The sequence below is a fragment of the Osmerus mordax genome, chromosome 5 (assembly GCF_038355195.1).
Source record: "Osmerus mordax isolate fOsmMor3 chromosome 5, fOsmMor3.pri, whole genome shotgun sequence".
Taxonomy (NCBI): Eukaryota; Metazoa; Chordata; class Actinopteri; order Osmeriformes; family Osmeridae; genus Osmerus; species Osmerus mordax.
The window spans coordinates 7625171-7648698 of NC_090054.1; the positions used below are offsets into that span (position 1 = coordinate 7625171).

Below are 23528 nucleotides of genomic sequence, written 5' to 3' on the forward strand. Positions count from 1 at the left end.
ATATATTATGTGCCAATATGGTGAAGCACTTGTTTTTATAGAATCGGAAGTTCCACACCATTTTCCTCCATTTGTGATTTCATTTTTTATAATAATTGTGTTATATCATTAACGTGCATTAGGGAAAGAACAGTTGCCAGTTAAGTAGAAGCTGATTATCCACCTACATACTTTCTCCACCTCTAGACTGATACACAGTATCTAATTATGGATTCTAAATGTCATTTAGCCTGTTACACCTTGCAGACAACTCTCTCTCTCTTCCCAGTGTCATATATCACCATAGATACTATCTCTTACTGGACAGCAACATCCCCCATACACGATTGGACAGGGAAGCAGTCATAGCCATGGCTTGGCCGACATCCTAGTTACTGATAGGACATCTGGTAGTCAGAACAGTTGAGGTGGTGATGTTTTTAAGTTCAAAATAGATGAGCCCAGGCCAGTATGAGAGCTACCGGAGAGCTACAGGGCTAGGGTTTGGTATGGCCTAAAATGTATATCACGGGTTAGGGAATATTTGAAGCATGGATGGTAATGGTATTACATGGACGCTGGCGTGGGTACACTCTTCCATGCTACGTTTTTGACGTACAAGTCTTTGTAGGCTAAACATCGAACGTTGTAATCGAAGGGTAAAGCCTGAAAATTATTGCGTGAGATTGCTTGCTCCGTACGGTAATTTTATGCCATGCCTGGTGTGAATGGGTCTGGAAGGCTCAACCGCGGTTACACGGTATAGTCATCCATATCGTAGGCCAAATTCATACCGGTATATTGCTATACTGTTCATACCGTCCACCCCTATACAGGGTTACCATTTTAAACCATATCAGATACCTTATCTCACTTCTCTCTTTCTCGATTTTGTTTGCTTATAGTCTGTATGTCGGTTTCACATTTGTGTTTTGGTTTGCTTTGTTGTGTGTTTTGCTGGTGTTCCAGGGGAGACCTTGCCCCTGGCCACATCCAACCAGATTATGTTGAGATTCAGCGCCAAGAGTGGTCCATCTGCGAGAGGCTTCCACTTTGTCTACCAAGGCACGTTAGCAAGCACCAGTGTTATAATGTTCTCCCACTTCATTAAAATTGATCATATTAGCAGACAATTTTCTGAATTTCAGTGGTCCTAAAGTCTGACCTCTGTGTCCTGACCTCTGTGTCCTGTACAGCGGTTCCCAGGACCAGCGACACCCAGTGCAGTTCTGTTCCTGAGCCTCGCTATGGCAGACGGATCGGTTCGGAGTTCTCCGCTGGGTCAGTGGTCCGGTTTGAATGCAACCCAGGCTACCTGCTCCAGGGTTCAACGGCCATCAAATGCCACGCAGTGCCCAATGCCCTGGCACAGTGGAATGACACTGTTCCCACTTGCGTAGGTGAGTCTGCATCAAAATGATTTTGCAGATGGATTCAGCAGAAATAGAGTTTGGAGGGTTGAAAGGATTGTTGAGGCTGTAGAAAAAATAAAAGGATACCAACTTGAGCTGAGTAGCCATGTAACCATAGAAACTGTACACAGGCGAAAACAGGTTGTGTGAGATGAATCATGTGTTTTTGGGAGCAGCAGTGAGTCATGTCTGACCTGTCCTAAGTGAAACTAGCAGCATGGGCACTAAGCTCTGACATTGCCCTTCTCTGTAGGAGTCCGGTGTATGAACCCTGTGTGTGTGCGTGTGGGGGCGTGTTTGCATGCATGCTTATGTGTGTGTCTTTGTGACCCCTAGTGCCGTGCAGTGGGAACTTGACCGAGAGGAGAGGTACCATCCTGTCCCCTGGATACCCAGAGCCATATGGGAACAGTCTTAACTGTGTTTGGAGGATCATCGTCAGTGAGGGAGCAGGCATACAGGCCAGTACTACAACCCATCTTTGTAATCACTGGCAATAAACTGCTCTGACACACACAAAGCCATCTGATTGATAGGTTATAGCACATTCAGAACTGCCAATCATCCTGAATAGAGGAGGAGAGAATGAGCAGTTCTAAATTTAGGCTGAATTAGTGTAGCGGGGTTTGCTCATTTAAAGATAGAAATACTTAATTTATCATAAAGTCTCGGGGCACCACCCTAATATTGGTTTAGGACATTAGGGAATCCTATGTTTAATATGTAATAATCAGTCTCATCTTTAGGAATGAATTCGTTCTAAGTGTAGAGCCAATCGTAACATCAGTGAACACGCATGTCAAAATATCTTTACAATGAATTTATTCAAGTAAGGTAAACATTTACATTTAGTCATTTAGCAGACGCTCTTATCCAGAGCGACTTACAGTAAGTACAGGGACATTCCCCCGAGGCAAGTAGGGTGAAGTGCCTTGCCCAAGGACACAACATCAGTTGGCATGACCGGGAATCGAACTGGCAACCTTCGGATTACTAGCCCGATTCCCTCACCGCTCAGCCACCTGACTCCCTAAACAGATCTTATGAACCAGTTAGATTATGGGTTTGATATGAGAGATTGGTTTCAATGAACAGAATGAAATGGTCGAACTTAAAGAAAGACAGAAATTGTACAGTCAATGATTACATCCTTACAAATCATAAACAGAGCTCACACCAATGCCATGTCGAGGAGGAAAGAGCGTTATCCATAGTTACGTTTGATCAGGGGTTGATCAATGAGGTTGAGGGCGGTTTGCGCCAAAGGTCCATTTGAAGAATCTGAAGTCAAAGCGCGGCTGTGCTGGGTCATGTGACTGAGTCTGCGGGATGTCAGTGAAGTCGCAATTAGAATTGCGTTTTTGGTTCTTCTGTTGAAACGTCCAGATAGTGTCGCGATCACTATAAAGTTGAATCTCAGAAGAAGCTTGGCGATGTCCTTGGAACGCCAATCCTAATGGCGTTCATGCCATGGTCGGTTTCGCTGCAGTCAGAGATTGATGGTCATCTTAGGGCTTTATACAGTTCAGAGTTCGCGGGAGGGCCTGTTTGGGTCAGACGTTGATTGGGGGAGGCTGGGTTCTCAACTCCCCCCTCCTTCCTTCACACCTACCAAAGGTGTGATCTGATCTCTGGCTGGTTCATAAGTTTGTTCAAATATTGTTCTGGACATCTTGGTACAGTTACAAAATATAGTTTTATGATTGTTTTATTATGATAGCTTTGTGTAGATACCAAGAATGACATGGTTATCTCTCAGGAAGAAGGAGTTGTTACTAGAATCAAGATTTCAGTGAACACAACATTAAAACACAGTAACAAACATGACACAAATATCCCTCTCATAATTCTCCACCTTGTACTCTTGTGGTAAAGGTGAAGTCTCAAGAACTTTCCTCAAAAGTTCTGATCAAGGTATGTTCTTTGTTCAAATCGCCGCCGAAACGGATAGCAAATGGTCGCTGGAGATGTGTTGTCTCAATCAGGCCCTTTGAAGCTTGCAAGCTAGCAGCTGATTAGGTAGATCGGGGAGGTCCTCCCCCAATTCTATAGTTCCTTTGCATTGGCGTTTGGTGGGTAATCAGCATACTGAGGGTGTCACGAGGGCTGATTAGGTTTGTTTGTTGTGATTGAATCACTTTTCAGGTGTGGCAAGATGTTGGCTCTGTGTGGTCTTGCTGACCTCACTACATAAGATATAATAATAATAAGACTTTATGTATATAGCACATTTCATACAAGAATTGCAGCTCAAAGTTCTTTACATAAAATCAATAAAAACAATATTCTGAGTAATAAACGTAATAAAACCCTTCTAAACACAGGCCACAGTCTTTGCGGTAATCCAGAACAATCTCAGACCTTTTGCAGAACAGTCCAGAACCTCTGTTGCTCAAGCCTTTTGACTCAAATCTTAAACACACAATCTCAGACCTTTCGCAGAGCAGTCCAGAACTGTGTTGCTCAAGCCTTTTGATTACAAGCCGCAGTCTTTGCGGTATCTTGAGCAACAGTTTTTGCGCTCTCTCGAGCCAGTCTTTGTGGTGACCTCTAATAGGCCTGCATTTGATGATCGCAGTGTTGTAGCTGGTGTGTAGTTAGTAAGATAGTTAGCAATGTAGCTAAACCCTTGTCCGTTTAGAGCTTTTTATGTGAGGAAGAGGAACTTAAAGTCAATTCTGAAGGTAACAGGGAGCCAGTGTAAAGTAGCAAGGACAGGACTAATGTGTTCTCTCCTTTTAGTTTTGGTTAATAATTTAGCTGCAGAGTTTTGAATGAGCTGAAGTCTTTGTGTTTTTTGGGGGGAAGACCAGTAGTCCAGCATATAAAAGACCAGTAGTCCAGATATAAAAGCATGAAATGGCTTCTCTGCATCATTTTGGTTTATGAATGGTCATACCTTCGCTATATTCCTGAGGTGAAAGAAAGACGTTTTGGTCACTTCATTAATGTGAGAATTGAAATTCAGTCGAGTCCAGGATTACACCGAGACTTGTTACCTCTGGTTTAAGCGAGGGGGTTAAACCTCCTAGATTCTTAGTTAGCATCTCTCTTTTGGATTTGGGGCCACATAGTAGGACTTCAGTTTTGTCTTAATTTAATTTAAGAAAGTTATCATTTATCTATTTGTTTAGATATGGGATGGAAGACTGCAGAATGAGAACAACAGCCAGCTTCTGCCTTATTTCTATTGATTATGAAGGATTGAGGACTACTAGTATCCAATATCACAGGCAGAGTCTGCATAGTCAGGCACAAACCGTCTGTAGTAGCCCGTTAGGCATAGGAACGCTTGTACTCCCTTTTTGTGCTTAGGGCGAGGCCATTCTCTCACAGCCCGGGTCTTTTCCTGTTGGGGCCCGACTAGTCCACTGTCGATCGTGTACCCTAGGTACTCAGCCTCGTCCAAGCCCAGATGACACTTGGCTGGGTTGGTTGTTAGTCCTGCTGCCTCCAAACTTTCCAGGACCGCTTGTAGCTTCCGTAGGTGATCGTCCCAGTCATCCGCGTGAATGACTACGTCGTCAATGTAGGCCGCTGCATACTCCTGATGAGGGCGGAGCAGTGTGTCCATCAGCCGCTGGAAGGTGGCGGCTGCTCCATGCAACCCAAATGGAAGGCATACGTATTGGTATAGACCATCAGGCGTAGCGAAAGCAGTCTTATGGCGGTCTTCAGGCGCCAATGGTACCTGCCAGTATCCCTGGTTAGGTCGAAAGTGGAGATGAAGGTGGCCTCCCCCAAACGCTCTATCAATTCATCCACTCTGGGCATGGGAAACGTGTCGAATGTGGATATGGCGTTACGGCCTCTGAAGTTGTTACAAAATCTTACCGATCCATCCGGTTTGGGCACGAGCAGTATCGGACTGGACCAGGCACTGGTGGAAGGCTCTACGACTCCCATCCTCAGCATCTCCCTAACCTCTTTCCTTGCGAGGACCCTGTGCGCCTCGGGCAGTCGGTAGGGGCGTAGGCCCACCTTTTTCCCTAGTTCGGTGGGGATGTGATGCTGGATGGCGGTTGTCTGTCCAGGTGCTTTTGAGAACACCCGGCTGTTCCTCTTAACCAGCGCCTCCAGCTCTCTTCTCTGTTGCGCTGTGAGCTTGGCCCCCAACGGGATTTCGGGGGAGGCCGCCTTCTTCTCTGCTGTAATCCCATACAGCGCCTGCGCTCTTCGCTCCTGATACGACTTCAAAAGATTGATGTGGTAGATCTGCTCAGGTTTCCTCCTGCTGGGCTGCTTCACCCTGTAGTTCACCGGGGATGTTTGTGTCACTATATCATAAGGACCCTGCCACTGGGCTAGCACTTTATGTTGAGGGGTAGGAACTAATAACAACACTTTATCCCCTGGCTGGAACTGCTGCGGCTGTGCTGACTTGTCATACGACCTCGCTTGGGTCGCTTGCGCCCTTGCCATGTGTTCCCGGACCACTGTTCATACTGTAGCCATCCTGTCCCTCATCAGAACCACGTGATCTATTAAGGATCTATAAGGGCATGGTTGGTTTTCCCATGCTTTGCGTGCCAAGTCTAGAATACCCCTGCAGGGTCGCCCATACAATAGCTCGAATGGGGAGAAGCCGGTGGAGGCCTGGGGAACCTCGCGCAAGGAAAACATCATGTGAGGTAGAAGCATGTCCCAATTCCTACCGTCTTTGTCGACTACCCTCCTCAACATCCCCTTAAATGGTCTTGTCCAGGCGCTCACACAAACCGTCAGTCTGTGGATGGTAAACGCTTGTGCGTATCTGCTCCACTTCATACAGCTTACACAGGTCCTTCATCAATCTGGACATAAATGGTGTAACTTGATCGGTCAGTATGGTAGAGGGCAGGCCGACCCGTCAGGTACAATTCTTTGGCTATCCCCTTTGTGGCCATTGTCCTTAGGGGCATCGCTTCAGGGAATTTTGTAGCGTAGTCTACCACCACTTGGTGGGACCACTACCGCCCTCTGCGGTAGTGGTGGGGGGTGGCGGGGTGGCCAAGTCCATGGCCACCCTCTCAAAATGGTAGTGCACCTTAAGCAGCTTCACTGCCCCTACAAACGCCAACATTCTACAACAAACGCCAACACTCGGGTCAGTGTGGGCCAGCAGTTTGTGTTTGTTGGTCATTGTCGGGTACTGTCGGAAGAGTTCAACATGTTCAGTCGGATCGGGTGAAGTTGCTGAATGTCTGACCAATGTAGAGGGATTTCCAACAAACTCCAACATTCTGACAGCTCGTTACCTTGACAACTAGGCTCAACAATGGTTGGTTTCTGGACCCAAGAACGCAAGGATGTACTCCTGGAGTGATGGGAAGAGAGAACCCAGCATACTCCAACCGAGACAGAAAAAGTGCCGCAATGAGAAACATCGCGACTAGCTAGCTAACTAGTTCTACCATGTTAATCTGTTAACAAGATAACCTATTTACATTTAGTCATTTAGCAGACGCTTTTATCCAAAACGACGTAGGCTACAAGTAGGCCGTAAGGTGAACCCTGTTATCGTTTCAACCCGCTCCACAGTCTGGCATCTACACAATCTTTAGCTCATAAAAAAGAACGAGTCCTGCTAAGCTACCAAAAAAAAGTTTGTCGCTGAAATTCCAGTCGATTGTCCACGGCAAAATAAACATAGAGGAAACACTGTAACGTGCAAGGTCCCATCCTCTATTTGCCAAACATATCCATCCATGTTGACAAAAAGCAGCTACCTTATTGGTGTAGAACGATCACGTGTCGAACCGTGCCACCAAAATCCTATTACGCTCTGAAGAAACTAGTTCTGCATAAAACATAGACGCAACGATAATCGACTGGAATTTCAGCGCCAAACTTCTTTTGGTAGCTTAGCACGACTCGTTCTTTTTTATGAGCTAAAGATTGTGTAGATACCAGACTGTGGAGCGGGAATCATTTTCTAAAAGACTTTTCGTGGTTCACCTTTCGGCCTAAAGGGAGAGATAACCTAACTAGTTGCTAACACGGTTGTTTCATTAGTAGACTATGGTCACTGCTCCCTGATCTAGTAGGCTACAAGTATCAGTGTATTGCAGTAGCAGCGCCAGACATTTTTTTCTGGGGAGCTCTGCGTTTTAGCGAGGGTGCTATGAAATGAGGGTGATAGCCTATGTGTCACATGGTTCTCTACTACACCTCCCCACCATATGTCTATCATCTGTACATGTTTGCTCTCTTGCGTCTTCTTGGGGGTCCATGAAAAGCGCTAAACAAACCGATTGTATTATTATTATCATTATCTAGGCTACCTCCGACGGACGCGCACAGTCTGCGACAGTCACTGACAAAATGCATAGGCCTACAGCATGTTAGAGTCCGCAGGTGACCACTAGCCTACCATGTCAGACAGAGTGAAATGAATCTTGGAATAGCAGATAGAATTAACTAAAACAGTCAGAAATGCGTTAAAAAGGTATATATTATTTCAGTTCACAATCATCAATAATCACATTGAACCTTATGTAGCCTATACCTAGCACACAGACAGACTGCTTGTCCTAGGCTAAAGAGTCAGATTTTTTTAAGGCGGCTCCAAAAAAATAAAAAGGAAAAAGGCTAAAAGTTAAAATCTTCGGCAAAAAAGGGCCTCTTCGTTGCTAATCAACCGAAACTAGTCTTCAGCGACACTGCAATCAATGCACGCAACAAATCAGACAGCATTCATTAATGTTACACAGCTAACTGTTACCACGCAAACTGTTCCAACTAGCTTTTACAAAAACTTTCTTGGATTCCAAACATGCGAGGTGGATATTTCTGGAGTTTTGGTCTTCTCGGACCATCCTTAGCGTCCATGCTAATGTCACTGATGCTGCTATAGCACCATGCACCCTCAGTAGTGGTGGAGGGTTGACCTCCTTGACCACAACGTTCCTCTTCTTAAAAATCCACACCAGATACCCCAGCCATTTCTTCTTTTTCTACGTCACTCTCGTTTATTAATCGTTTTTCCAAACATGGACATTTAGGTAGCAAAAACTGATGCATTGTTGAAACTATCATGCACTAGCTCGCTTTCTCCTTCAACCGTCCGGTAACGTCAACGTTTACGCGTGCAACGTGAAAATCGGGTCATACGGTATGACATAATGATTGCTCTGTGTCTAAAACAATCTGTTAATTTATAATTTCAATAGTTATAATTTTATTTTGTGAGTTAAATATTATTATCACACAATAAATAACGCAGAATGACGTTGATCTTAAAATGATGCTACAACACACAGAAAAAGTAATTAGCTCGCTGAAAAAAGTCTGTCACTGTCTGAGCAGTGTGGAGCTGGCATTGGTTTTCTGTACATTCTAAAGACAATCACCAACAACTGCCAACTTTAGAATTGTGGGATTTGTTGGAGTTTGTTGGGGCAGTGTTCAAGCTGCTTTAGGGGCTGTCCGTTGACAGATGTCGCATGAAGTACAGTACTTAGCTACGTCTTTCGTCACTCCCGGCCAGTATAAGCGGGCCAGCACTCTTTCTGCCGTCTTCTCTCTCCCTAGGTGTCCCCCAAGGACGTGCGAATGTGCCAGGTAGAGAACGGTATCCCTATATGTGCGCAGGACCACCAACAGGTTGCGCTTCTCACCCCTGCGTTCACAGACCCAGTACAACAATCCTTTGGTTAAGGAATAGAATGGGTATTTTAACTCACCCTCGGCTATGAGTCGTTCTCCATCCACCATCACCACTCTGCCCATCGCGTTGCTCAGTGGTCTCCATGACCACTGAGGACCTGTCGTAGTCTGTCTTCCTCTTCGACCCCCTCGTCCTGTGAACTCCCAAAGCCCTTCCATTCTTCCTCCAGCGAGGCCTTGGCAAACAGCTGTCGTAGGCGTTCTGGAGTATCCGCCTCCTGTTCGTTGTTAAACGCTGTCTCTCTTTCCCCCAGCAAGCCGTCCCATTTATGGCGCCTGTCAACCCCTCTCCTCCCGGGTCGTCGGTGGCCGTTCGTCGGGTGGGCCAGTCCGATACGTGTAACCGGGTTTCTCTTCTTCTTCTGGTCTTGGGTGCTCCTCTCTGCCTTTACCCATAGCACACTGAACCACGGGCAGTCCCGCCCCAGCATCACTGGCACCATTAGGACAGGAGACACCCCCATTGACATTGTCGTTTTTCCCGCTGGGGTGTTGAGCTTGACTTTAGCGATATGGTAGTCACTGCTGTCCCCCGTGGATGCACGAGATATGTCATATCCTCAGCCAATCCCTTTGTAGGTCCTCTCTGATCAAGGATACCATGCTCCCTGAGTCCAAAAAGGCATGCGTGTCTACGCAGCCCATCCTCACCGGTACACACCGGGCTGTTGTTACCTCCGCGTGCCAGCATGGGGCAGGAGTGGGGGTGGAAGCCTCGGTTGGCATGGGTTCATCCCTGGTGGTACAGTGACGGGCTATGTGTCCAAAGGCCCCACACCGGTAACATTGTGTCTGCCTGGTATGAGCGCTACTCCTGGGTTCTTGCACTGGGGAGTGCGTCCTGTCAACGTTCTTAGGAGGTCCCATATTCCTCTCGTGCTGCTCGCACTAGGGCTTCTGCGGCCCCCGCCGTTTCTATTAACTGGACCAGCCTGTCCACGGTGGTAGGGTTCCAGTGGCTAACCGTCTCTAACCCGTGGCTAACCGTCAGTTCCCTAAGACATTTGTCTACCACCATGGTTTCAAACACCTCTTCGATAGTGTTGTCAGGTCCTAGCCATCCCTTTATCAGCCGAATGAGCTGGTGTAGCTGGCCTCTCGGGGACACACCCTCGCAGTACTTCCACTCGTGGAATCGACATGCCCTTTCCCTGGGGCTGAGGTGAAACCGGGCCAGGATCTCCTGCTTCAGGGTGTGATAGTTTTCTGCTCCTTCCTCCCCCAGGTCATAATAGGCTGCCTGGGCCGGACCAGTCAACTGTGGGGCAATGAGCCCCGCCCACTCTCCAACCGGCCATGCCTCCCTCCTCGCAGTCCTCTTAAAGGCCGTCAGTTAGGCTTCCATGTCATCCTCCTTCGTGAGACGGGGTATCAGGCTACTCAGGTTAGGCATGGGCCGTCCCCGCGGTTCCCTTTCCAACATCTGCCTGATGACGTTCAAGGTTGCGGTCTGTTGGGCCGTTAGCCACCACTTCCCCGCTTGTCATCTTGGTTACTGCAATTGGACCGTCAGGGTGTGTAGGAGATGCGTCTCCGCTTACATTGCCCGCATTCTCCACCAGTTGTGACGTTTCGCTATATCCGTCACCGAATACATCCCCCCCCCCCAGGTGCAGGACAGCAAAAACGTAATGCTGAGACGGACAAATGCAGCAACACTTTGGTTATATTTTTGGTTCAGAGGAGCCAGATCACTAGCAGGCACACTGCCGTACTAGGATTTCCAAAACGGTAAAATAAACACTTTACGACAAAATCACAGGCATCCCTCAACCGCCGTCTGCATGAGTATTCTCCGGCTCCATTCTGTCCTCTCCTTCACCTAATCGGGACCTTTTAAAGAAAGCACAATCAAGTATATGCGTTTCACCTGGTTACTCGATCATACCAGTTAGGTGCCTTGGGCCTAACTCCCAAGAGAGGGTGCCCACGGACCCTGTATTCCACCTGACCCCTCACACAGTATTAAATTAAACCTTTAGACTCAAGCACTACAAGCAATATTCCTTGAAGGACAAGAAGTACTGTACAGTGCCCGATTTAGTGGAATTGTACATGGAGAACTTGTTACATCAGGGTATATACTATATATTGTCATTATTGTTTCATGCCATCAATATCATTTTAGTTTTAATAGATAGTTAGTGGTAGCGTGTATGAGCAACATAATGTGCAGGTTGATATATTTACAGATGAATGTGGATTGTGTTGTTTTGCTGTTACAGATCCAGGTGATGAGCTTTGCTACAGAACACAACTGGGACTCACTGGAGATCTATGATGGAGTGGACATGACGGCTCCCAAACTAGGAAGTTTCTCAGGTATTTAAGACATTAGGCTTTGAACCAGACAGTTTCACAGTTATGGGAGGCTTCATTAAGCTCAGTTTCTTTCTTACAGTAGACTTTGTGTGTTCAATATACAGTCCCTCTAGACAGCAGGTTGAATGTTGACTCTAAACTAGAACTTGCTTAGATAAAGTAGTATTCTGTTACTGGCTCTTAACAAGGCAGTTTCACAGTAGTTATTTACCCATCACACACAACGTATGCACTTAATAACAGAATGAACTATAATGCATTTTACTAATTATTTCATGTATTCTACTGCATTCTTACAACCCCATCATTGTTAACAAGATCATTAAAATGAAACTCAGTCATTTGTATTTACTACAATTCCTGGGAACTAGAGTTGATCTTGGTCCAGAGTTTTTCATGCCCTGCTTTCCTCAGCAGTCAAACGTTCCTGTTTTCATGTTGGATGCTATCTCAGCCTCACCTCTGGGGACCTCCTCACGTCCAACTGGCATCCATCCTGCTTCTGGTGCCTGCTTGCTAGTTCCCTCCAACAACGGAATTCCCTGATCTCAACATCTGTGTGCTATTTAACAAAGACAGGAGCTGTTAGCACTCTATTGAGCTTCTGTCTTAACTAAATGTATGGCATCACTATCCTATAAACACAGAAAGGTTTTGGTTAGTTATTGTGGTAATTACTGGATATTTGTCAGTCTAGGTGCTACCACTGCTTCTAGGACCCCTGCAACCAGTGTACTGGTCTTTTACAATGTAGACAACATACAAGTTTCACCACAGACTGCTCCAGACCATATTTTGATAGGATAAGGAACTGAAATGGACACTAGTGAGGAAAGCTTGGATCTCATTACTGACACAGTCCGAAGGAAATGTGTTGGCATTGTCTGGCAGGAGTTTAACACACAAATACACATTATTGATATCATGTGTCCAAAATTAACAAATTACCCTCTCTGTGTTGTTAGGTTCTGAGATTCTGAGAGCTGTGATGGTCATATTGTCCACTCGTGTAGTGAATGCCGCAAAAGCCAAGAAGGGGGATTGAACTGCAAGCTCTAGTATAAAATGAACAAATCACTAAACTCTGAGGTGAATCCTGATTCAGTCAGTAAAAGATTAGCTCAAAAGGTTTCCCATCACTGATGGGCACGAAGATTCGAACTGGTGGTTTAATTCTAGTAATAATTGTCTGAGAGCTGTGAGTAAACATTGGCTAGCCTACATTTAAAATAGCTTCATTAGCCTCAATTTGTTTGGCTGGTATGTGGCTCTGTATAACCAAAGAGTATATAAGACGAGGCAAAGCTCAATAGAACATCCATTGCATCTGCACCCAGCAGCGGTCCTACACATCCGCCATTTTGGACTGTGAATCCAGTAAAACGTCACTCCAACAAATCAATGTACAAACAAAATTGTGAATCCAGTAAAACGTCACTCCAACAAATCAATGTACAAACAAAATTATCAATATCGTATCGCCATTTATTTAATGTCTACCAAAATAATGTGTTAAATGTAGCCTGCATAAATATTCATACTATTTACTTGCTTAGTCGGCTACATTTGTTTACAGAATCAAAGCCAAAATGTGAAAACCATTCATACAGAATTTCACTTATTACATAAACAACAGATATTAACAATATTAATTCCTTTTTGAATTCTTTGAATTTATCTCAAGAGTTACTTACCCAAGCTATTTGCTGGCAATCTTATATTTGGAAAAACAAATGTCACTACGTAAGATGCTAAAAAGTGCTAAAATTAAAATGATTGCAAATTGTTATTAAAAATGAAACATAGTTTTGGTATAACATTTGTTTGTCCGTATTGAAAGCATTTGGGGGTATTACATTTATTTTACAATGTGACTGTTATTATTTCTAAGCTGACTTTTCACCAACAGGTCTTTCAATACTGGAAACTAATATTCAAGCACAATTTTAGCCCACATAATATGTCAATTTAGAAGATGTATATTATCAAATAGAAAATCTTTATTTATAGAAATGACTAAATGTAAAATGTAAATGTAAAATAGAAGACTGGTGGGATAGAGGAATATGGTAAATTTTACATATTATGGACATGGGGTATAACATCTTGGATTCTAAAAACTTTTGTAGCAAATTTAAAATAAACAGCTTACAAAATATTTATAACACATAAAAAAAATATCCCTTTACAAATGATTAGACTAATAAGAGAACACATAAATACACAGTGGAAAATCCAATGAGCCTTAGATGAACCAAGTGCTTTTTCCAGAGCTTTTTCCAGTGCTTATACCAGACATTTCTGAGGAAATGTCTGGTATAAGAATGCTATCTGGGCCCGGCAAGTTGATCTTACATTCTTAATCATCATAATGATCATCTTAAACATTGTACATTCTTATAGAGGCAGCAAGTGCTTTTATACTCTTTGGTGGCCATAAGTTTTGGCAATGACATGTTGCGTTATGAAAGTTTGAAAGTTTGCTGGTTCAGTATTTGAGGAAAATGTTTTCATCTTTCTATAGAATACTGGAATACAATAAGGAACATTTCATATTTTCTAAAGCTTTTTTGGGCAAACATTTTCAATATATGAAAATAGTCCCGTCTTTTACAGCTGTCAATCTGCTCTTAAAATCCAATCAGAATGATAGTGATTTTACCTGGCTAGAACTAGTTCACACTCTCCCCTGTGCTGATGATATGACTTACTGAAATTATGTTAACAGTCGTTTTATGCCATGGCCCAGCAAGCTTTGCAAACACAAAATGTATGTCGCTCCCAATACTTTTGGCCACAGCTGTAACTCACAGTCCAAAATGGTGGCATCGCTACATTTGCGCCATCTAGTGGCGGTTGTCAAAGACACACCAGAGCTTTGCTTATAAAGACTGACAAACGGACGGAGTCGGACTGATTCGTTGAATTTATAGTACTCCGAAGGCTGTGGGTGCTGAAAACAATTCACTGCCAGAAGAGTAGGTGGCGCTGCACTGCGATGCTAGCTAGGTTATCGAAAAGTCGGAGCTAATTTACAAATTAGCCGTTTCATCAATACAATAAGCACATTTTCAGCAACTACACTACCCATTTCTCGTCAAATTTGTATTCAGATGCTGATTTACATGTACTGTAAACAACACTGCATCACCCCCACCCCCACTAACCACTAACACTGATGCAGTGTTGTTAGATGTACATAAAATGCCCAACCAGAGAAGAGAACACTCTGGATCACTGCTACACTACAGTCAGTAGAGCCTACCATGCCGTCCCTCCTGCAGCTCTGGGTCTGACCACAGGGCTCTCAAGTTTTGAAGACAGGCAAGAGTGACATTTCCCCCCATACCCCCCCCCCCCCCCACCAGGGGGTCAAAATTAATTAATTAATTAATTGCTTTTTACCTGACATCTTTGAAAGGCAGCAATGATTAACGCATTCATGGCCAGGATATAATTATAAAATATCACATTATTTTAAAAGTGACCTATAACATCGACTATGCAAAACACATACAATTATTACGCGTATTTGGAAAGAGATGTTTATAATGTGACAATATGTCAGTCATCGTGTGATAACGAAAATATGACTAGGCCTATTATATGTATCAGACGAAATATTGCAAGTTCCATCAAAGGTATCAGGCCTATGTTCGTCCCGCACTGGGTTCGAAGCTGCCACCTCTGACATTCCAAGCGCCACCCCACCAACTAGGCCAACGAAAAGCTAGCTAACCGTCGACGCGGGTGGCCTTTTACATACCTGAGGAGTGAGTTTCACCGATACACACCGGCTACATCTATGAACTACTTGTTCTGAGCAGGTGTTGTCAGTGAACAGGCTGTAAAACTGTTGGTTAAGACACTCATGAAAAAATGATGCTAATTGTCTGGGAAACATTTTCAAACAGCAGTCAAGTTGTCATTGTTTGTGTCAAACAAGTTGTGAATTTGTTGTAAAATTAAAACAGGATATCATGACTGTGCTCAAAGTGATGCTCGAGCTCCAGTGGTTTGCTCTGTAGGTGAACGAAACTTTTGGAAGACGTTGTAGCAGAATCACTTGAAAATTTACAGGATATGCTTTTTTTCCATTGGTTGTTGCATTAAATCTTACCCAGATACAATGGTGCTATTTTCCGATTGGCTATTGTATAGACCCTTTCTTTTTTTTGATTGGCTGATAAGTGGCAGGCTCGACTAAGAACTCCAGGGGAGACGCGCTTGATTCCTGCCGGTTCCATAGTGAGAGTGGCGCGGCCAGAGGAATTTTGGTTGGGTGCTGCGGCATATTAAATATATTATAAATATTTTTTTTCTGCGTGAGAAATACAATGTGTGGCGGGAGGGCGTGACAAAAGACCGAAATGAGTGACTGTCACGCTCAATGCGTGACACTTGAGAGCCCTGTGACCATGCCATGGTCCATCTGATTCCTGCATACAGGCGGAAATTAAAGCTCTGTAAACCTGTTGTGAAGACATCAAAACAGTGGACCAGTGAGGCTATGGAGGATCTGCGGGCGTGCTTGGACTGTACTGACTGGGATATGTTCACGACTGCTACCAATAGTCTGGATGAACTCACAGAGGCTGTGACATCATACATCAGCTTCTGTGAGGACTGCTGTATTCCAACACGCACCAGGGTGAACTTCAACAATGACAAGCCCTGGTTCTCAGCAGAGCTCAGAAGGTTGAGGTCAGAGAAGGAGGAAGCTTTTAGGAGTGGGGATAGAGACAGATTCAAGGAGTCGAAGAACAGGTTTAGCAAGGCGGTGAGAGAGGCTAAACGACTGTACTCAGAGAGACTGAAGCGCCAGTTCTCTGCTAATGACTCTGATTCTGTCTGGAGAGGGCTCAGGCAGATTACCAACTACAAGCCCAGAGCCCCCCACTCCACTAACGACTCCCGCCTGGCCAACGACTTGAACGAGTTCTACTGTAGATTTTAAAGACAATTGGACTGTCCTGATCTACCCCCTCCCACCCAAGAGGCCTCCCCCTCCCCCCCTCTACAGTGATGACTCTCTCCATTCAGGAGAGTGAAGTTAACAGACTTTTCAAGAGGCAGAACCCCCGCAAAGCAGCTGGGCCGGACTCTGTCTCTCCTGCCACCCTCAAGCACTGTGCTGACCAGCTGTCTCCGGTGTTTACCAACATCTTTAACACCTACCTAGAGACATGCCATGTGCCAGCCTGTCTCAAGTCCTCCACCATCATCCCTGTGCCCAAAAAGCCAAGACCAACAGGACTCAATGACTACAGACCCGTCGCCCTGACCTCTGTGGTTATGAAGTCTTTTGAGCGCCTTGTGCTGGCACACCTCGAATCCATCACCGACCCTTTCCTGGACCCACTGCAGTTTGCCTACAGAGCCAACAGGTCGGTGGATGACGCCGTTAACATGGCCCTCCACTTCAAAGGGTGCACTTCTACACAGCCATCATTGAGTCCATCCTCACCTATTCCATCACCATCTGGTACGCTGCTGCCACTGCCAAGGACAAGAGCAGACTGCAGCGTATCATCCGCACTGCTGAGAAGGTGATCGGCTGCAATCTGCCTACCCTCGAGGACCTGCACACCTCGAGGACCCTGAGGCGAGCGAGGAAGATTGTGGCCGACCCCTGGTCACTCCCTGTTCCAGCTACTCCCCTCTGGCAGAAGGCTGCGGTCCATCAGGACCAAAACCTCACGCCATAAGAACAGTTTCTTTCCATCTGCTACTGGCCTCTTCAACAAGGCCAAGGACTCCCATTGACATTCATTCATTATTTAACCCAGTATCTGATTGCACTATTGCACTATGTTGACCACTCATGCTGCTCATTCTTATTCTTATTTTTATATATATTTTATTTTATATTTAAATAGTTTTATTCTTAGATTGTTTTGATTTTAGATTTGTTTCTTAGGAATAGTTAAACTTCTGTACCTTTACTTAATTTAAGATTCGTATATTTTTTTGTGTTTGCACCTCCCTGCCACAGTAAATTCCGTGTTTGTATAACATACATGGCAAATAAACCGAATTCTGATTCTGTTTAGCTGAAATAGGAATTGTAAAAACTTACAGCAATGGCGGTCTGTTGGAAAAATTTAAGATGTAACTGTTATCCTGTATAAGAATGATTCTGAGTTCAGTATTCATTGGGTGCAAAAAGATGGATACCCCCAAATCTGAACTCTGGGTAAACATACAAGACCCTTATCTTGGGGCTGAGGACTTAGAAGAAGGGGTTTAGGATTCTGTTCGTCTTGTTGGTCACGGCAACCCCGCCCCTGACGCAAGCGGTTCTTAATACGGACCAATCACAGCCAAGGGGTATAGCGGAAGCATAGTCAGGAAAATCAGGAGGTGCATATAGAGCTCTCCGAGGGGCTCGGACAGGGCTCGGAGAGGGTGTTCCCTGTGTCTGTGAAAACGGAGTAGTATATTTCGGCCTTAACTCGAGACTAGTGATGGGAAGTTCGGATCATTTTACTGATTTGGTTCTTTGAATCTCGTTCAGTAAAATGAACAAATCTTTTTTCGAGTCGTTCATTTCAAGGGGGGGGGGGGGGGGGCTATCCGTCCACTGCAAAGACGTATCATATTCTCATGTAGGTTAGTGCATGACATGTGCACCAGCAGATACAGCACCATTAAAATAATGTATCATGACAGTTTGTATGATTTGGTCATTTATTATCACACTAGCATTTAATTATCACGGCAAACAATTACACTGCACTAAACTGTAAGTGTAAATGTAAAGTGAAAATAACAAAACCAGTCAGTATGATGACTTGAGCGAATATCATTCACGTCTTACTAAAACAGCGGCCACGCGAAAGGGAATGAGGAAACTGTTTCCTCTACTAAAAAATACAATGCGGGTCACGTGAAAAAAGGATCCAAAGACTCGTAGAAAGACCGAGTCGGGAAATGAACGAATCGTTCGTTTCCTCTAGCTACCACTACAGAGCCTATGCAGGTCACGTGAAAAATGATCCAAAGACTCGTAGAAAGACCGAGTCGGGAAATGAACGAATCATTTCTGTTTACTTGGACGAGCCTATGATGAACGAATCACTCTTTGAGAGGACTCGTTACTCCCGAGTCCTTGTAAGGATTCGTTCAAAATGAACGAATCGTTCACGAACGACACATCACTACTCGAGACTGCTATCTCTTGTGAAGGCGTGAAGCCTGGGACACACTGGCCGCAAAGCGCCGTGATTGCCTGCTACCTCGAATTTTTTCAGCAGCTGGTCGAATTTTTTCGAGAGACGCTTGCGAATTCAGCTGCAGGATAATAAAATACACCATATTAGTTCATATATTTGAATAAAAAAAACATTTTACGACATTAATTGTAGACTACGGTGAACATTTGTAAAGTTGTAGACTTTATTATTTTTTTTATATTACTTTGGAGGCCTACGTACTTTACTAGTATTCACCCTATATAAAACCTAACTACACAATGTTGGTAACGAACGGCCGTAACGTAAGAAACTAGTTGGTACGCGTTGCACACAACACACACACGTGCAGATTCAGACATCGAGAGAGCCCCCCAAGTCGATTTTGAAAATCAGCGAGAAATTCGAGGAGATGGACGACATCAAATTAATTCTCGAAGTTGAAAAGCACAGGGAATTGTATGACCCCCAGCACCAATTTTACAAGGACAACGTAGAGAAGGACCAATGCTGGGATGCTGTTGGGGCTGCTGTTGCGACGGTAGTTGGAGCAAAAAAAAGGTTCCTGTTGTTTAATTTGTAACTTGTTTAACTACATGCTATTATGGTTCTTCCCATTGGCACTTATTTGCTTTTCACAATGTATGCTTCATGTTTGGCTACCCGCAATGTTTTGGGGCTATCTCGTTGTTATGATCAGTGACCTATGCACTTTTGTAAAGCTCTCTCTTGGAAGTTGCTTTGGATAAAGTGTCTGCTAAATGACTAAATGTAAATGTAACAAGTTGCCTAAATATAGCCTATGCCATGTTTATGTACCATGTCAACTTTACATGTGAAAAAGGAAAGCTCAGAGAAGGTGAAAGGCTTGGTGACCGGCGTGGAGAAATGCGTGTCTAGTGTGAACAGCATCGCGCCATTCGTCGTGTCCCAGGCGTAAGACTTTAGCACCTTTCAAAATAAAAGCACACCGTCAGAAGTTCGGTAAATTAAATATTTTTTTACGGAAGCGAAGCACACGTCCGACACCCTCTCCACGACCCACATGTTGAGAAACACTGGTCTAAATTTAAAAAGTAGCCTAATGCAGGCATCATGTGTCTCTACCGCACTTAAGGCGATTATCCTACCACATCTACCTAAGGACTGATGGCAAGGAGTTTCTTGAACAAAGAATATCATTTTAAACTGAATGAATGAGTATACCAACAGTAAAGGAAAACAGTCTCTTCTAGACTATGCTAAGCTACAACAGGCTAGGGCAGGCTAAGGTAAGGACACCAGTCTCCTTCAGGCTGCATTACACTTGGGAAAGCTACAGTAGAGTGTCCTCCAGGCCAGTGGGATCTAAGTGCAGCGTTAACCTTTCATGTGTCCCAGAGGTGGCTCCTACGTTCACGCCCCTGGCAACACCTTCCCACGCGCCTGCAATAAAGTATTCTAAAGGTCAAAGAGCCAGGGAGCTGAGAGTGACTGAAGCACTGGCAGGCCACCAGCACACACCAGGAACATCTGACACTGGCAGTCTCTTCTACTTCTTCTCTCTCTGTCTACCCCTGTTTTGTGAGCTCAGTAGGGAGTCACCTGTCAGCTACAGTGATGCCTGTCAAAAATAGGTGGGGAGTTGGGGGGGCACACAAGCCAACATTGCTGCAACATTTAGATGCAGGTCTCTTCCTCTACCTCTTCCTCACCTTTCTTCTTCTCTCTTTTCTTTGCTTTACTGTCCCCCTCCTCTCATCTCTCCTTTTGTCTCATTGTCTCTCTTTCCTCTCAACTCTCTCCCATTCTAATCAACTTTTTTTTTGCTCTCTTTGTTGCAAATCAATTAGGATAATTCTCATAATCAAAACTATCTGAACTCTGTCTGCTCCCTCTCTTTGTGTCTCTTTCTTTCTTCTGATTTTCCTGTTTTACTGTAGTTTGTCTTCACCAAGCACAGTTGAACACATCCAATCACTGCTATTTTCCATTGTTTTACCTTTAGCTGTAGTTCAAAACCAGCCGCATGGTGTGTGTGTGTGGGGGGGTTCTCTTTCATTTATCATTCCATTGTTAATATCATATGTTCCATTAAGCATTTCCATCTCTAACATACTGGAATCTGACTATAGTGCACTGAGAGACAAAACTATTTTTCTGCTTCCTGTGTCTCTCCGGAGTCACTTGAACAATGTCCCCAATCAACACACGCTACAGAATCCTAATGAAATGTAGACCTCTAAATATCCCTGATTCAATCCATCTGAGTATGTGTTCCGGTTAATGAAAGGGGTAGGCTTTTGTGTGTGTGTGTGTGTGTTTGGTATGAGGTGCTGTGGAGCTGTCAAATTTCATCAAAAAATTATTAGTCAAGTCCCTGAAGCGTAACGAAGCATTTACTGAGAGCACTCATCAGCATAATGCACTGAGACCATGTTAGACTGGCATGGCATGCCTTTACTTCTGCAAGAGACTGATGCACTTAAACACAGGCATCCATCTCACCATACAGGCTATCAGTAGGCTAACCTGGTCAGATTAAATATATAGCTGTCCAAGGAAGTTCATGTGTTGGTATGTGCAGTGAATGTCTGTGGGGGGAGCGGTTAGGGAATCGGGCTACCAATCAGAAGGTTGCTGGTTCGATTCTGGCTGTGAAAAATTAAGTTGTGTCCCCGGGCAAGGCACTTCACCCTACTTGCCCCGGGGGAATGTCCCAGTACTTACTCTAAGTCGCTCTGGATAAGAGTGTCTGTTAAATGTAATTTAATGTGTCTGTCTATATTATGGTTTTGTGTAAATTAATTTTACGATTGTGAGAGCCAATTATGATTTACTCTTTATTGACTGTTCATCAGCCTCACTATAAGACACACATGCGCACACACACTCAAAGGTAAGATGACCTTGGCTCCATTTGATATTACACAGGTCTTCTTTGTATTCCTCTCTTCTCACAAGAAGGAAGAACTTCAATGACTCTATCAAACCCTCAAAGTAGTTTTTTATTTCAACTTTTTCTTTTTTTCTATCTAATTCTTCAATGTTGTCGACCTTTGGAAAGGAGAGTCTTTCATGAGGGACAGGAACCCTAAGGCAGCCAACCAGTTACTCAGTCAGCCAGTCAGTCAGCAGTTAATCAGGATAATGGGCTTATAATTCTTACAGCTCATACATTCATATTGTGCACTGGCCTGCTTCTCAACCTCTGCACTGATGGTACTGCAAAAATACTAAACGTTATCCCGTAAAAGCCAGTATATTTTACTCAACAAACCCTAATTAAATATTAATACATTATTTTAACTTTAATAACACTTTGTAAATATAGCTGCAAGCAGCAATGGTGGATTCCTCCTTCAAAATGGCAAAATGTTGTAAGATTAACATAAAAGATAGTTACACTGGGATTAACCATAAGACTTGAAACTGTAATTTATGTCAGAATAAAAATAATATATGTTTATACCTCTGACTGGATAAAAACCCACCACCCTTTGAACATCAGCAATGCGTCTCATCCTACTAAGCCATTCACAGACTTAGACATTTGACTGTTCAGTTTTTGTATCAGAAAATAAGATGTTTCTCCAATGAGTTAGGGTTGAAAAAGGTGATGCGCCACCTACTGTTGAGGACATGAAGTTTGCGGTATTGAACAAAAACACAAACAAGGCCGTTGATGTAAATGTTAAAAGTAGTGGTGGGCCGTTATCGGCGTTAACGCGCTGCGACTCTTATCGGCGATAAAAAAATATCGCCGTTAATCTATTCTCAAAGTTGGGTTGGGAGCTGGGTCTATACTACCCAAGCTATGATGACTTTCACCTTGATATTTTAGCGCGGATGTATACCTAACCGAATTGCACTGTAGGGGGCGAGAACGAGTCTTCAAACCTGTGTGTATGCCTTGTGTATGAAATTATCACATCAAACGTGACGTGCTAACATGGATGCAGCTATGAAGCCGCCTGGTTTGCTTCAGGGAAAATGTATTTTTAAGAAGCTTCCCAATGGAACCTCGACAAGACTAAGGTTGTTTGCACCTTGTGCTATGCAGAATTAGTTTACTGTAGGAGTTCTTCCAGTCTCAAATACCACCGAAACGCAAAGCATCCCTTAGCTAATGCGGAAGATGCCGGGCCAAGCACTGATGTAGCGCAGGGGAAGAGTCGTCGTCAAACTACGATGTTTGAGTGCAACCGAGGCAAGCCCGTCAGCACAGCTCTATCAGCCAAGCTAACTAATCTAATAAACAGTTAATAAACACAAGTACATCTTATTGAACATCATTTATTTTCATCAGCAATTATCATAGTAGAACAGCTTTCTCAAGCAGTTTGTGATGCATTTTGGAAACAGGAGATGAGCTCCTGGTCTAATGCGCCACCTGGCTTGAGAAACCCATTCTCAAAGACTTACTTTTAGTCATTATTTGGGTAGCACACATTCTGAATGCCTTCGGCGGAATTCAAATGAGCCATTTTAATCTAGATTAATCTATATTAACGCCAAGATAACAGTGAGATTAATCTAGATTAAAAAAAAATATATATGCCCACCACTAGTTAAAAGATAATAAAAAAACTGCTTTACTTCAATAATTATCTCCTTTTTCAGACGCTCGTATGATTGTTTTGATGGAATTCTGCGAGTTTAGAAGAAAAAGAAGTGAAAATGTTACTGTGGTAATTTTTTTAAACAATGTCAATCCTGTTGCTGTGTTCGGCTGTTCGTTGAGATTGGGGAAGAAAAAGTTGTCTACATTCAAGATACGTACATTTCCTATTAAAACGGGACAACGGGATGACTGGGTTGCTGCTGTAAAGAATAGCTTACTCGTAGTGTTTTAAAAAGGTTGTTTGGAAGGGAATTTCAAATCATGCCTAGCATCAGTGGCGATGTGTCCTGGGGGGTGTTCCATCAACGTCGCTAACGCAAGTCGCGCTTACACGAATAAGTCTCACTTGGGTAAACGTCAATTTAGATTTAA

General features: G+C 44.0%; 1 protein-coding gene across 1 annotated transcript in view; it reads left to right on the forward strand.

The window, feature by feature from the left end:
• LOC136943695 (CUB and sushi domain-containing protein 1-like) overlaps nt 1–23528 on the forward strand; it is a 402237-nt gene that overhangs the window by 259447 nt on the left and 119262 nt on the right. Inside the window, 4 exon segments of the mRNA XM_067237118.1 lie at nt 949–1044; nt 1176–1379; nt 1728–1852; nt 11264–11360. Coding sequence (XP_067093219.1) covers nt 949–1044; nt 1176–1379; nt 1728–1852; nt 11264–11360 — 522 coding nt within the window.